Source organism: Dermacentor andersoni, chromosome 10 (genome assembly GCF_023375885.2).
Source record: "Dermacentor andersoni chromosome 10, qqDerAnde1_hic_scaffold, whole genome shotgun sequence".
NCBI classification, from domain to species: Eukaryota; Metazoa; Arthropoda; class Arachnida; order Ixodida; family Ixodidae; genus Dermacentor; species Dermacentor andersoni.
Window position 1 is genome coordinate 120,477,738 of NC_092823.1, and position 14,852 is coordinate 120,492,589.

At 44.6% G+C, this 14,852-nt stretch overlaps 1 protein-coding gene across 1 annotated transcript in view; it reads left to right on the top strand.

Annotated features, from left to right (window-relative positions):
- The window catches only part of LOC126546178 (sperm-specific sodium:proton exchanger-like), a 37,450-nt gene extending 24,198 nt beyond the window's left edge, over positions 1-13,252 (top strand). Inside the window, exons 14-23 of the mRNA XM_050194319.2 lie at positions 396-608; positions 3,098-3,283; positions 4,130-4,294; positions 4,754-4,879; positions 5,237-5,329; positions 6,580-6,768; positions 9,584-9,721; positions 10,920-11,117; positions 11,959-12,107; positions 13,150-13,252. Coding sequence (XP_050050276.2) covers positions 396-608; positions 3,098-3,283; positions 4,130-4,294; positions 4,754-4,879; positions 5,237-5,329; positions 6,580-6,768; positions 9,584-9,721; positions 10,920-11,117; positions 11,959-12,107; positions 13,150-13,153 — 1,461 coding nt within the window. The 3' untranslated portion in view covers positions 13,154-13,252. The remainder of the gene's footprint in view (positions 1-395; positions 609-3,097; positions 3,284-4,129; positions 4,295-4,753; positions 4,880-5,236; positions 5,330-6,579; positions 6,769-9,583; positions 9,722-10,919; positions 11,118-11,958; positions 12,108-13,149) is intronic.
- Positions 13,253-14,852: the final 1,600 nt, after the last annotated feature.

The window sequence follows — 14,852 nt, forward strand, 5'->3', positions numbered from 1 at the left end:
CTGTATCGGCTGTTTTGGGGAACTGTGACCTCGTCAGGCTTTACCGCCTTTTGTCGCAGTTCCCTCTTTCATCTTTGAAGGAAAATAAACCTCAACTTCAACTTCAAAACGAGGTAGCAGACATTGCAGGTATACTAACTTACGGCTAACTCTTATCTGTAAAACTAACTCTTGTGCAGCTGTCTCGCAAGTATATCTTTATATTTATTTCATAATATAAATGACAAGTTTACATGTTTGCCCTTCAATGTAAGAAAGCTGCTACCAAATAGAGGCTAGAGTTTGCTAGAACACTATTGCCACCTCGTATAAACCTGCTTAAGGTCAAAAGACCGGTCGGCAACGCAAGCTGATGGTTCACGCTACTGCTCTTTGTTGCTGTTGGTTCCTTGCAGGTGTACTCAATGGGCATGTTCCGGATGGGCCGGGATGTGTGGCGCCAGTTAGACCTGATCATCTTCGTCCTCGTTGTGTCCGAGTTCGTGCTTACCAGCTTCGTCTCTGTTAGCATGGAAGACACGAAGAACAAGTGGTACGCCATCTTCCTTCAGTGCAGCTTCATACTGCTGGTCGCCTGCAGGACCGTCAAGACGCTGCAGAAGAGAGCCGTAAGCGTCTATTCCTCTCTTGTTCACTGTTGAAATGAATTTAAGGTTTGTACGTGCAGTCTGTAGACGCCTTTTAGTCCTATATGCCATCCCATAAACTTGATCTTATTTTTAATAGAATAGCATTAAGCGGACAGGGCACATATATATTCCTTAAAGTGTGTCTTTGGTTTATTCGCAGTCAGCAGTCTATAGCGTGTAAGTAGACTATAGAATATTGACACTTGTTTGAGGCATATCCTAATTCGGCATAGACGAACGCTTGCTATCCTAGTTAACGCTCATCACCCATAGTGAACAAAGAGTTTGACTACTTTCCGTAAGGATGCCTGCAGAGCTTCTATAAACTGCACGTGAGGCTCGGGTAGAATTTACATAGTGTTCGAGTTCACGTCTGGGTTCATGCGTCACCATTTCAGCGTATAAATAGTTTCAGTCTAGCACGTTATGCTGCACATAGTTTGTGTACGCTGATTATTACACCACAAAATAAGTTTCTACCGTAGTTAGCGTGTTGTTGTGTTGTGTTAGAGCTGTGCTTTTTCAGCAGATGCCGTTTGCATAACCATTGAAAAAAAAAAGCGTATTCACTATCCCCTGTTAGAGAAGGCCCTTGCACCTATTTAGAGGTCATGCTACTTCCTACGGCTTTCTTAACACCGAAGGCCACCGAGTACCCAAGATGCTCTAACTGCCGTGAGTGAATGTCGGAAAGCATTTTCTTTTTCGATAGAGCGTGTGATAAATTTGTTTCGCGGTAAAGAAAACAAGCATGTTCAAGGAGCAATGTCAGATTGTATGGTAGTTGCTGCTGTGCCATCGAATTTGTGTGCAGTGTGCGCGGACTTATTACATGACTGAGTGTCACAGTAATCTCATTTATGCCTTAGCTAGTACTTTCCCGGGACTGCGTTATCGAACGCCTATCGTTAACTCACTGATGCCATTAGCAAAAACTTACGCGTGTAACAAAAGGGATTATCCTAAGGATGTTAGCTGGAACGAAAAATAACTATGAGCTACACACTTGCACTGCGGTCTTATCTTCGTAGCAGTCGGTGAATGCCCTCAGTATAGCCTGCGGGCAACGACCAATGCTGTCACAACGTACCTACATGATACGTTCGAACCGTGGTGCCTGCGTATGAGAGCATTATTCGCAAGTATAACGACGAGTGCCTGCTCACAAATTACTGTTGTTCCTTCGGCGCTTTTACATTACTTCTCATGGAAAGGAGATAAAAGTTGTTTATCTATGCAGAATTAAACTCTATGCTTTGAACTTGAGATGTTTCGTGAGAAGGAGCCATCGCCGACTCATGTAACGAGAACTCCACTTGGGTTCCTGAGCTGTACTAATGTGAAGTCAAGTGTTCCAATAGGCCATAGACCACTGTCGGAGATAGAAGAGGCAATTCTTCTTAATGCTCGCGCTATTGAATTTACTGCAGTGTTACAAGAGGCTTGCCCTGCACAGAAATGACATGATTGACAATGAATGTTATTGCCTTGATACTTTTGAGAGCAAGTGTACCTAGTTTTGCGTAATTGAGGGTAGGGGGGGGGGGCATGCTTGTCGTCGGCCGCCCCCTCTCGGATATATAGTCGGGGTTGGAAGTCAACCAAACATCCTTGGGCCCGTTGGCTTCGGGAGCCCACGGCAAAACCACGAATGAGATAGTGCAAGGAGACATGGGTTGGGCCTCACTTGAAGTCAGTGAAGCGCAGAGCAAAATCAGTTTTACAGACTCAGGAACACGGATCAAAATAAATGGGCGGCTAAAGTGCACAAGTATCTGTACTCTAAAAGTGTGGACAAAGAGAAATTTGGCAACCAAGCACAGGGTAATTGACAGTGTAGACAAACAACCAGGAGTAATCAGAAAGAAAGTGAGAGAAACAGAGACAGCGAATAGGATGCAAAGGAAGGAAATGTAAAAAACCATGAAGATTTACAAGAATGGGAAAAAGGAAATTAGAAGGGAAAATCTGTACAACACCAAGGGAAGTAAGTGCCTTGCTGGTTGAGACTCGAGCTGGTTGCCTTAAGACAAACATACCGGAGCATGAATTCTTAATTATATTAGGCATGTGTATGCTGCAGCAAAAATCTGGAGACCACTCAGTACATCCTAATGGAATGCCAAGGGATACACCCAGCGAGACCAGTACGTAACGTACAACTCCCAGAAGCGCTTGAATTTAAGGTACATGGAAATATCAACCGGTCAGCAGTTGAGATAAGCAAGGGACGTTTAGCGAATTGGTGAAAAAAAGCAGGGAAGTGACTAATACGACGGAATCCATTATAGGCATAGGCAGGGGTACAAAGTAGATAAAAATGACTAAAGAGATGTATACAAGAATGCTAGCAGGAAAAAGCATTGATAGCATCCCTGAGCAACTCAACCAGGTTAGGTGACGATCTGTCTGCGTCCCATTTCAGAGGGGATGCCAATAAAACATCATTATAATACTCATCATCACAGGTATTTTTCGTGTGGCTGTGGGACCTGATGGACGGTGTGTTGAACCGGAAGCTTTTCTACGCTTACGACGTCAGCTGGGCCTACATCACCGCCGAAGACGAAGCTATGGCCAAAGCGAGCCGTTTCGTGAAGAACACCCAGCTGGCCAACAAGATCCGGGACTCGTGCGGACGCAACAAGCTTCAGGTTTGAACGACCAGTGGTGAACAATGCTGAAGAGCGCTACAGGTTGAAAAGTGCTGAAGCTGTGTCCCATAAGTTTCTTAGAAGGGCTCCAACAAGTGTCCACATAGCCATTAAGAAGTTTTTATGTATGTGTCAATGAAATGCCAGAATACCGGTAACCATGGTATTCTTGGCGCAACTGCGTGCCATGCTGTATGAAGATAGATGGCTTTTTTTTTTTTCGAACATAGAATGTTATAGGGGAAACATTTTTCAGTAAAGAGCGATTCCTGCCTAGTATGCGCTTAGGGCAAGATAAGCTTTTACGCTTCCATAAAATTTTGCACTTTGAATCGTTGATAAATGTAGCCTTAGTGAGCCTTCGCGAGCTTCTGAGTCTTTAGTACAGTAGGAAGAACGTGAAGAGGACTGCAAGGGAGGTTGTGGCATAAATGTAACCGAAAATTCCGTGAAAGTGCCCTTTTCAGTTACTCCTAATTTAACCTTGTGCTTAATTATAGTTACAGACCTAACGTCACTCCGCAAAGGATCACTGATCTTTAAAAAAATGGAAAAAGCTCAGTAGGACTGTAAGCAATAAACCGGAAGCATCTGACACCACCATAATTGAACAAAGACAATGTTAAGGTCTACTCATCCAGCATATCCGTCCTTACTGTGCTCACAGGGATTTCGTGTTTGCGGGAAGTGTCTCGTAGGCGAAGTTCACTCCGTAATAAGTCGATGTGAAAATGGACAATAATGAGGGTGATGATGGCAGTTAATCCTTGTGGAAACTTTAGAGGCAGCGAGCGAGTGCTTGCCATTTCGTGCATTATGCTTGACTTGTTCGATGCATATGCACAGACACTGAAGAACGTGATCGACATACAGCAGAAGTACCCAAACATCGAAGTCGCCACAAAGACGCGCCAGGCGGCGCGCAAGACGCTTAACAAGGCTCTGGATGCTCTGCACGACCTTCACGATGGCGGTCTCCTGGACGACAAGCAGTTCGGCATGCTTTATGAGGTGACTACATGCGTGATATTCGTCATCTGTCACTCAAACTGATACATCTGCTTCGCCTGGGTAACCACTTTCACGGTGAAGTTCAAATCACTTAGAGTTTTTTTGCATTTTATTATTTAGCACTTGTTCAGCAGTACATTCACTTGTGTTGCTTGAAATTATGAAACGCAGTTGCGACGCTAAGACACACAAAACATGACGTGCATTTCACGCAAACATGTGTTCCGTCCTTCCTAGAGCTTTGATTATATTTCATAATGTCATTACTGAACTCACCCAACCTCCAACAATACTACCAATACTGCTAGTAAAATGGCAACTTTAACAGTTCACGGATGTGTTATTGACTGTGAGACACACCCTACTCATCATAGCCTTTCCACTCAAAAAAGAGTATGGGTCTTCCAGTGCTGGTACACTGTACCGCCTCATTTGTTTTTCTCGAACCATGACTCACAGGACCTGACGTGGATGATCCACCGCGTGGATGGCATGCCTACCAACATTATTGTGGGGGACACGGCACACTGCATCCTGCTCAGCATCCCTTGGCTACCCAGGGAAGAAGTGACCAAGCTGCTCAAGGTATTTCTGACTTGGTCTGCCTACAAACGGTTTAGAGCTGTCGCAACATACGACCCTGACCTCTCTACTACGGCTTTCCTTGCTAGTTGAAACTCGCTCCAGCGAACATGTTTATAACAAATTATTGGCTATATCGAATTTTTGCGTTCTTTATACTTAATCCGCTTGGTGGCCGGGCATGTACGATACCCTGGTCTCAAAGCTGGCTCGTACAAGACACATGCACGTGGCATGCTTATCCGCAGTCCTAACTGCGGCTATTCGCAGTGAATATGCCCACAGGTCGATCTGACGCTCTGCTGACTACGTCTCATGTAACCAACGCTACAATTCACCGTGTTCCGTTTTGCTTTGCAGTCGTTCTTTTTGACCCAAAAGAAAGGCAACGTGCTCGCTTTTGTCGGCCACGAGCACGAGAGAGTCTCCATCATCTGCTCGGGAATCGTGAAGGTAACTCATGAAAGATTTGCGCCCAAAACGAAACCAGAATAAAAGCTGCGATGTGCTTTTTATATCACCTACCGTGTCACCGACAGTCACCTATTGTCCTCTCCTAGTTAAATAGTTATTTACTTCAACGAAAGTAATACTAAGGTTGGCCAACAAAATTATTTTGTATCCATTATATTAACTGAAATTTGAAGAAATCATGTGTGCGACTTGCAGGATAACCATTGCCGCAATGGGGAAAAAAATAAACTACGTTCACCATTTGCAAATATGGCTTTCAACAATCACCCATAACGTAATACGTGTCGTATTACGGACGAATTCAAATCATGTAGTAACAACGGAGTCATGTTTGTTATGCTAACTTGCTATATGATACAGCCACATGTGTTACCAAGTCGCTTATCGCATCTTTTGAAAGCGATCATGCATGCTTTGGAATAACGTGAAAAACGAGAAGGAATGAGCGAGGATATTCTGTCTGTGCCCACACGCTGGCTACCACGTCGATTTACACGAAGTTTTGTGAGCCTTCAAACGGAATCGTGCTACTAGAAAATTTATTCCAAGCAACAGCATGTAGCCGCCAAAGGCTCACGGCGGCAGGGAGCAGTCTACAACTAATGCAGAAACACAGAAAGCAACCTAAGTGAACAGTAATACTAGTGCAGTTGATACGTTTGGCTGCTGCAGCCATCGCAAACTTCTGATTTTATGTGCGAAATATTTCAATGGTTCGCGTGTCAATTCTGGCTTAGTAACTGTTTCATACTGAGGAAAAACCGGTAGAAGGACACATACTTATATTCTTTTCCTCAAGATACAGGAATTTCGCACTGATGCTCAAATACAGTCGTGATGAAAACTGGTGATAGAGGCAATGCGCGCTCTCAGCACTATCGCTACAACATTTGCTCCTGCATTGCGGTGCCCAGTGTGTACATAATTCAATGGGTGAAATTAATTGCACAAGTTCTCTGCCTGCTTTCACCTTTAAAAAGTTGCCGTTCTTAATCATGGATGGTAACTTGCGCTTCACAGCCCTAACAAGACACACACGAAAAAGCATCCGGGATTATTCCTGCCTTTGATATTGCTTTTCCGTCTGTTATAGCTATGCATAGTTTTACGAAAACATTAAACTATGTGTGATAATGATGTGCGTAACTTTATCCTCGACAATTTCTGTGCCTATTCTTATATACGATGCTCTGTTACTACGCGCCACCGATTTAATACTCTCATCGCAGGTTTACGGCAAAGGCAGGCGACAGGGCACGGATACAGAAGGACGCCTGCCGAACGCAGACTCGAACCAGTACTTCTTCAGCGAAGGCGACTTCAAGGACTACCTGGTGTCGCCGGACTGCATCGGTCTCATCGGTTTCCTCACCGCGCAACCGTCTGTCTGCCAGGCGGTCTGCGAGACCGACGTGGAAGTGCGTGTAGAACGGAAAGCGTCAAATCCTTGCATACGCATTCCAGAAAAACAACACCCTTGAAACGTTACATTGTAGCGTCATGTGTGTACCAAATTTAGCATGAAGTCTAGTAACAATTAAACAGAAAAATAGACACTGTGAGACGATGTCTTAAGCGAAGCATTCTTCTTCGAGTACAGCCATTTTCTTGCGGGTGGCCGGTTTATCTGGCCGATTCAGTGGGCCGATTCCAGTGTTAGTGCATTGTAAAATTTTGTTACACAACAAGGGTGACAGAATATGTCACTCTGTGTCTGCCTCTGGGGCAACGGGGCAAACGCCACTGTGTGTGTGCACTAGGTCCACCGGGCCAGTGCACATACACATGCCAGTGGGGATTACATTTGCTTTCAATATGACATTTTTCCATTACAAACGTTCTGTCATACTCACTATAAATGAGAATAATTGAATCTTCATTGGAGAGGCTGGCGTTTTGGCCTATGTTGGAAGGCTAGGAAGATTCAGGTATGCGAATGGGTGGAAAATGAGGCGTGAACAGATGACGGTTATTCAGCTGTCTACGTGGTCCTCATGGTCCGAACAGTAAACCAGACTCGTTAGCGAAGACGAGAAGCGAGTCGTACATGGCACGCTTATTCACGCCTTCCGCTGGTTGGAACCTCGTAGTGCGGAATGTTCGTCCGGTCTAGGTGTTTGCGAAGTGCCTCATCGTGAGCCCGGCATTCCCAGAAGGGCTGTTAGGCCATGTGACGACATGGTGTGCGGCAGTAGGGACACTGACAGAAGAAGTGCATCGGTGTGTCCTCGCCTTCCTGGTGGGTCCCTTTTCTTTCCTTTGGGATACAGGAGCTCTAGCGATCAATGACTTAAGGGGCTGTAGGGCAAAACCATATTGTAGGCGGTGGAGAAGTGCCTGTCCAGCTGTTAGCATTGTCGACGGAAGCGGCCAATCATTGAATTTCGTTCTCTGGCAAGTTTCAGCATTCCTTGGCGGGTGTCGCACGTCTGTATTTGCTGCGAAGACGTTTCTCTTTTGGGCTCACGGGCGACGCGTGGTAAGAAGAGAGGGCCGTGGCTGCGGCGCGGATGGTACGGCTTTCGCACGCCGCCACACCCCGTGCTCTCCCATATCCATCGATGCCCGCATGTTCTTGGCACCCACCGCATTTTTACCCGGACATTTTGATTATCTTCGCCGGTTCGCTTGTACGTGGTACATCGTTTATTGTTTCAATCAACCAGGATGTTAATATAGTGTCGGCCTTCATTATAAGTGTAAGGATTACAGCATATAATTTCTACATAACATTTCGCTACACAACGGATCTCTACAAATAATCAACGCTTCGCAGTGCGTAAACCTCAAATACAGTACAGTCTGCCAAATTTTGTCGCTCTGCGGGAATGGCGGCGACGGACGTTAGGATGTATGCGTTACTCACGAATTCACAACCTAAGTACAATTCGCTCATTAACTTTTTAAGTAACATCTTTACGGGGCACGTTGCTTTTATTCGCGAAATTGAAGCTAGCCAGACTATAAATGTTACACGTTCGGTTGAAGTCTTGTGCCAAGTTACAGTTCCAAGAAGCACATCCTGAAAAAAGTGCGGTGAAATGTGTGGGAGCTTTAGTTAACAGTTATAAGCTCTGCAAGAAATTTAGTGCTTATAAGTGTTCATTAGAACGGCAATGCATACTGCCTCGGATTTTGAGGATGCATTTCTAGAGTCTAGTATTAGGGAATGGACTTAAAGCAAATGAGGGGGTTTAACAGTCCAGTTAGCTTCAATTCTGCAATTACAATGCGTTTAATTGTGTTACTTTTGTTTACTGTTCGTCGCCTACAATGCCGTACACGCGTTAATAAAAAGTTAAGTTAAAGACATAAATTTAGCCATTTAGGGCTGGCGACGTTTCAGAAAACGATGATGATGATGTGATCAGTATCACTCGTACTATCTGAAAAACCTTGTTTTAGTGTATTTATTTCAACGCCACTTGTCGAAGCGCTAATATCGTCAGACTTTTACTAATGGCTGTGGACGTCTGAATAGGTGGCAAGCGAAAAATAAATCTTGCAAAGACAGAAAAAAGAATACAGAAGCGCTAACATTACGCAATTATACAAAGTGACAGGCTCGACTGGGACTAAGAAAAATCAAGCTCTGCGGCTCCCCCTGTTTTTTCTAACGTTAAACGAATGATTTAAATGAAATCGAATCACAGATACATGCGTTGGGAATATCACCGAACCTGCACACACGGTGTAACATAAACGATGAGCAAAACGAGAACAAGGTGAAAGCAGGAGCCAACGTTCCGGCGCGCAGCACATGTACTGCGGCGAGAAAAGCATATGTCGCCTTGAAGAAGACAAGTCCATTTGCCGAAACATTGGCTCCTGCTTTCACCGTCATCTCGTTTCACTCATCGTCTTGAATTTCCATCTCCCGCCTTCCCCGTGTTTTCACTATGTAACATAGTGTGACATGTCCGATGGCTTTCAGCATGGAAATAGCCGCGACGCATGCATAGTCCATAATCGTAGAGCATATGGACATCCGTTGTCTGATGAGGTTTTTCGGGTAACTATGTGCAATCCGGCGTCAATGAGAATAATCGCGCGTGAACACCTGTCTTCATTCTGTCCTCCTCTGAAATTGCTCATTGCGCTAAACGCCCCTTCACGAAGTCGTGTACCAACAAACATGTAGCAAAACACTTGTTAAGTTTGTGATCGTGCCTCTGACGCAAGAAATTTCGCGCACGGAAGGCTTCAACCCAAGCCTCTCTCCACCGCCCGCAGCTGTGCAGCATACCGATGGAGGTGATGCAGCGAGTCACCGAGCTGCACCCGGACCCACCTACAGTCCTCTACCGCATGTGGTTTTCGGTGGCCGTGCGCGTTGCTCTCGGCGTTCTCATCAACCACAAACGGTACCAGGTGTGTGGCAACCTTCAGTGGCGTAATATAGCGAATTATGACACGCTAGTTGTTTTCGGAATTTTCCACCTCAGGACGTGACCAACTGCGACGAGGAGACTTTGCGAGAGCCTCGCCAAAGACAAGTTCTGGTGTCGAAACACCCGAAAGACACCCGAAACTAGAAATGCCGTTAATATTCTGCGGTTTTCCTAAACCGTTCTGCTTTTTCCTTACAGGATAACAGTTTCCTTATAAGGATAATGAAAATGTAATGAAGTGTACATCAATAAAACAAATACACAGCCGAATCGGTCTTCTATTATGGCTAGACACTGCTCAAGGACACCCGATGGAATGCATGCTAAAAAATGGACACTGACAAAACGTTTCATTCGTTTAAATTTTATTGTGTGCGATAATTCGCATGCGATTATTATGTGATGACTAAACTACCGAAAAGCTCGTCATAGCTGCTGTTGTAAAGGCTTTAGCACACAAGATGTCTTCGTGCGCTATAAAGGACATCGCACGTTCTTGCCTGCCATAGCCAAAGTATACCCTGCCGGCAACGCACGCAGCATTCTGTTTTACCAAATGAATGTTATGTGAAACATTGGATCATTCCATTTGGCAGAGCACACCTTCAGCGAAAAATGGTATGGTTCTGGCGTTCAAGTGTTGTAAAATAAATTATTCCACGGAATGATAACAAATGAACAATGCAGTCCGTGTGAGACAAAGGAAGCACTTTTATTGTGAAAGGAGATGTTTATTTAGGCGCTGAGGAAACTATGCATATTGTAGTTTCTGTATATAGCATTGGGTGTTCATACATATGATGACTTGTATTGTGTAACACCGTTCTCATGCTTTGTTGAAGACGTTTATGGTTAGTGAACTCACCCTCTTGTCCTCGTTGTTTTCCGTGTATCAGGGAGATTGAGGTTCTCAAGTGACAAACGTCACTTTTGTCCCTACCCTACCCTCATCCTTGAGAACAAAATAAATTTGAATTTGAATGTGCACCAGTATTCGTGTTCCATAAATATGAGTAACTTGTTGATTCAAAATGCCCAACATTATGGCTTCCATCACAAAACAATAAAAATACGATGACTTAGAATGCAGAAGCACAAGTTTGCTGGAACTGCGGAATGTAAAAGTGATTCGTGTGGTTGCTGTTTTTTTTTTTTTTTTGCCCATGTTGTCGAGGCAGGACTGGACCCACGACAAGCTGAAGCAGTTCCTCGAAGGCGGCATCATGCCGAACCTGTATTACGCCATCGAGTTCTCCCTGGACGAGGCCGTGCAGGACGTCATCCTGGTGCAGGGCTGCGTCGCGTCGGCTGACGGGCAGCACCGCTACTACGGGCCCTGCTACTTGCCGCAGTCCCTGCGACAGATGAAGCTGCCGGTAGGAGTGAGTGAGTGAGTGAGTGAGTGAGTGAGTGAGTGAGTGAGTGAGTGAGTGAGTGAGTGAGTGAGTGAGTGAGTGAGTGAGTGTGCGTGCGTGTGCGTGTGCGTGTGTGTGTGTGTGTGTGTCTTGCGCGTTTGTCGCGCGTGTGTCATTGCAGTGCCTACGCTTTTGTGTTTTGTGTATTTTGTGCATTTCTGTGCTGTGTGTTACTGGCATCCGAACAAGACAAAGAGGTCGGAGGAAGACGAAGACGACACAACTGACAGTGCCGTACAGAAAGAAGCTTCGGTCTAGAGCCGACCATCGAACATCGGGATCCCTCTTTCTCCCCTCGTCGAGATGTTCACTTCTGACGGAGGCTTCTCTTGTTCGCCCCATGTTTCACTTATGAGTTTTAAAGTGTTTATGTGCTAACGAGCAGGGTTAGCCGGGTCCTTTTTGTGCCATGCGTTGCGTAAGCTATCGTCATCACATTGTAGTGGCAGCCAAATCTGCGTCCCTGAAGAACGTAGGCGTGAGGAGAGGCGTGAAGCCTTGCAGTACGCCGCCTATAATTCCTATTTATTACAGGTGCACCGACTTTGTAAACAACCTTGCCAAAAACGCTTTCTTTGGCAAGAAAACGTGCTGCAACAACCTGACCAAAAGGTGCATTCATGTGCCTTCTTTGGCAGGAAAACGCGCTGACATGTAGAACCTTTGGCAGCAAGAACGCATAGGACAAAGAGAAACATTGCCGCGCGCCTAGAGTACTTATTTATTGTAGTTTCTTAGTGTGTCCTGTCTCGCATTGTTAGGGTCATGAAGGGGCACCAACCGTGTTCTCATTGCGACACAGGATGCGCCCAGCACGCGTCCTCGGCCGGTGATGCTGATCACGACTTTGATGAGGTACCACCTGCCCCCGGAACTCGACTGGTACCACCAGCCGCTGCTCCATCACGACTACATCCCGCGGGGCAGGACCGACGACGAGTATTCGCACTGGTGAGCTGACGTGCTGCCTTAAAATATACTTTACGAGGCCGAATCTCTTTTTAGACGGAATTGAATACGAACCTAATAATGCGAAAACCGAATTGTACCAAACTGAAAATGGAACAGTTTTCGAATGTAAAACAAGCATTTCCCCCCGTTATTATTAAAACAATGTTGACATTCGAGCATCCACTACATGGACAAGTTTCGATCTTTGCCACTCCACCATTATGAAGTACACTTTAACAAAAATTCAAATGCAGCATTACGAACAAATATACAAGTTCATCGGAATGAAACTTAAGTATGCATAGTGCGTTATGGCTATTAAGTTTTATTTAATAGGCAGTCTGATGGGGCTGTTAGCACTTCTAGAAACCTTCGATACTAAAACAGAAATGCGCTTGAACTTCAGCGATGGCAGAGAAAAACAAAAGCACTTATTTTCTAGTTATAATGGTCGCTGCAGAAGTTGCCACTATTATAGAAAATAATATGGTAATCGATTGTGTTCAGAGTTAATCTTAACAGAACACCCAGTTGCAACACTGATAAATAGTACGGAACAATGCCATTGTCCAATGTCATATCCGAGTGAAAACTTAGTGCGAATACTTGGGGTTTGATTGGAAAAGTCTGGCTTCCAGTGCAACGCCGAAAGCCTAATGCACCTTCCAGTTCCTTATATCTAATCTGGCAAAAATGAAATTGTGTCACAAGTTCGTGATTCACCGCGTACAGCTTGTACTGTGAAATATTCCAAACTGTTCGTAATTTATTCGCTTTTCCATATAGTTGCTATTCGATTCGATGAACGAATCGAGCAGGACACATTTGACTCTTTCTTGGCAAATTTCGAATATTCGTATACTCCTATATTGCCAAAATGGCTACGGAGCATACAAGTACAGCACCATTCTGCGCAATCAAGCTTGTATGAGAGTGCATAGAGAACAGAAAATCTGTGAAATAGCAAGCCGTTCAAAAGCAACATCGTGCTAGAAAACGTGCATTTGCTGCCATTCAACTGAATTAATTTTTTCTCTTTCAGGTGATAACATGGGAAATACCTGCCTTCCAAGACTCCACTTTCACTCTTTTTCTTTAAGCTAGCAATAAAGCTTTATTTGCGTTGCTTAACATATATCGCACGTTCTGTTCTCATCGTAGAGCTATATGAAAGAACAGGTCGACAATGGTGTTTGTCCCTGTGAACTGCGAACGACGGTTTAATGCAAGCCCTTTTGTCACAGAAATGCTGATAAGCTCACTAGGAAAATCGAAGCTGAAACAATACCGTGCCTATGGCACTGATTCTCATAGCATCCTCTCTTTGCACCTCACAGGTGAGGAACCAGCGTTTCTCGGAAAACGGTACTGAGCTTGTCACGTGTCTTTTTAGTGAGCGTATAAAAGTGTCATCATCATCAGCCTGGTTACGCCCACTGCAGGGCAAAGGCCTCTCCCATACTTCTCCAACAACCCCGGTCATGTACTAATTGTGGCCATGTCGTCCCTGCAAACTTCTTAATCTGATCCGCCCACCTAACTTTCTGCCGCCCCCTGCTACGCTTCCCTTCCCTTGGAATCCAGCCCGTAACCCTTAATGACCATCGGTTATCTCTCCTCATTACATGTCCTGCCCACGCAAGACATGTAAAAATATGCAGAGGCCACGTAGCTAGACCGTGTCAAGGTAATGTTTGCCGTCGCTTGGAGATACTCAAATTACATTTTTCTTACATTTTGCCTAATTACATAATTAGCCTTAATTGATTAACTTCTCAAATATTATAATTACATGAAAGATGTCAATTAGAATATTGTAGAGCAACACTAGAAACTCCCGACAATGCTTTCTGTTGCTCGATACATGCTGCATAAAAAGGTTTTTCCGAACATGAAACAAGCCCACGAATACACGCAAAGTGCCTCGAGCGGCCACTCGCGCGGCAATATTGCGTGTTCTAGCGGGCTTCTTTCACGTTTTCACACTACTTTTTGTCCATTTCATTTAAATATAGCCCAGTGACCCTTTACCATTAATGATTCAATAATACTACGGTGCGAGTGGAACTAATGATAGGAGCCCTTTTGAGACTGGTGAATTTAGTGACTCTGTTCCAGAAGAAAGAACTTAAAGAGAATCTGTAATAATAGCAGCAGTGGATGCATTCAAAGGTCATTTGCGTCGCGCGACAATCATCGTCAGAAGCTCTGCTTCAAAAGTGGAAGCGAAATCTGTAAGGCGAGAGATGGTGTACCTCCACCGCCTCCTCACTCACTAGAGCAGCTGATGATAGTGTAGGTGTAGATTCTTAATATAATCGACCTATACCAGCTCTGGAAGATTAGATTCTTTAAGAACCGCGTAGTTCAATATGAATTAAGAAATGTAGAAAAAAGGAAGACGAAATCTGAGTGTTGGCAGATCAGAATCAAAGGAGATAGATTGGAGAACACGTTGTCATAAGAATGGAGAAATAAACAAAAATAGATAAACAAAATGAGCCGAACTCCATTTGTTGGAAAGAAGAGGAAATCTGATGCTCTGAATTTAGAATTTAGGTCACATTTACCCTACAAGAAAACTCGGAATGGCTGTGCCAACCTTGGCGTCGCTGTGGCCAGGAGTTGATGCATCCAAAGATACTAAATTAGTACGAGTAATTCTTTATCTTCTTCTATCCCTTCATTTTTTTTCTTTCCACCGCTAGCTTCATTGTCGATTTCCCGTTGTCGGTGTGTACCAAC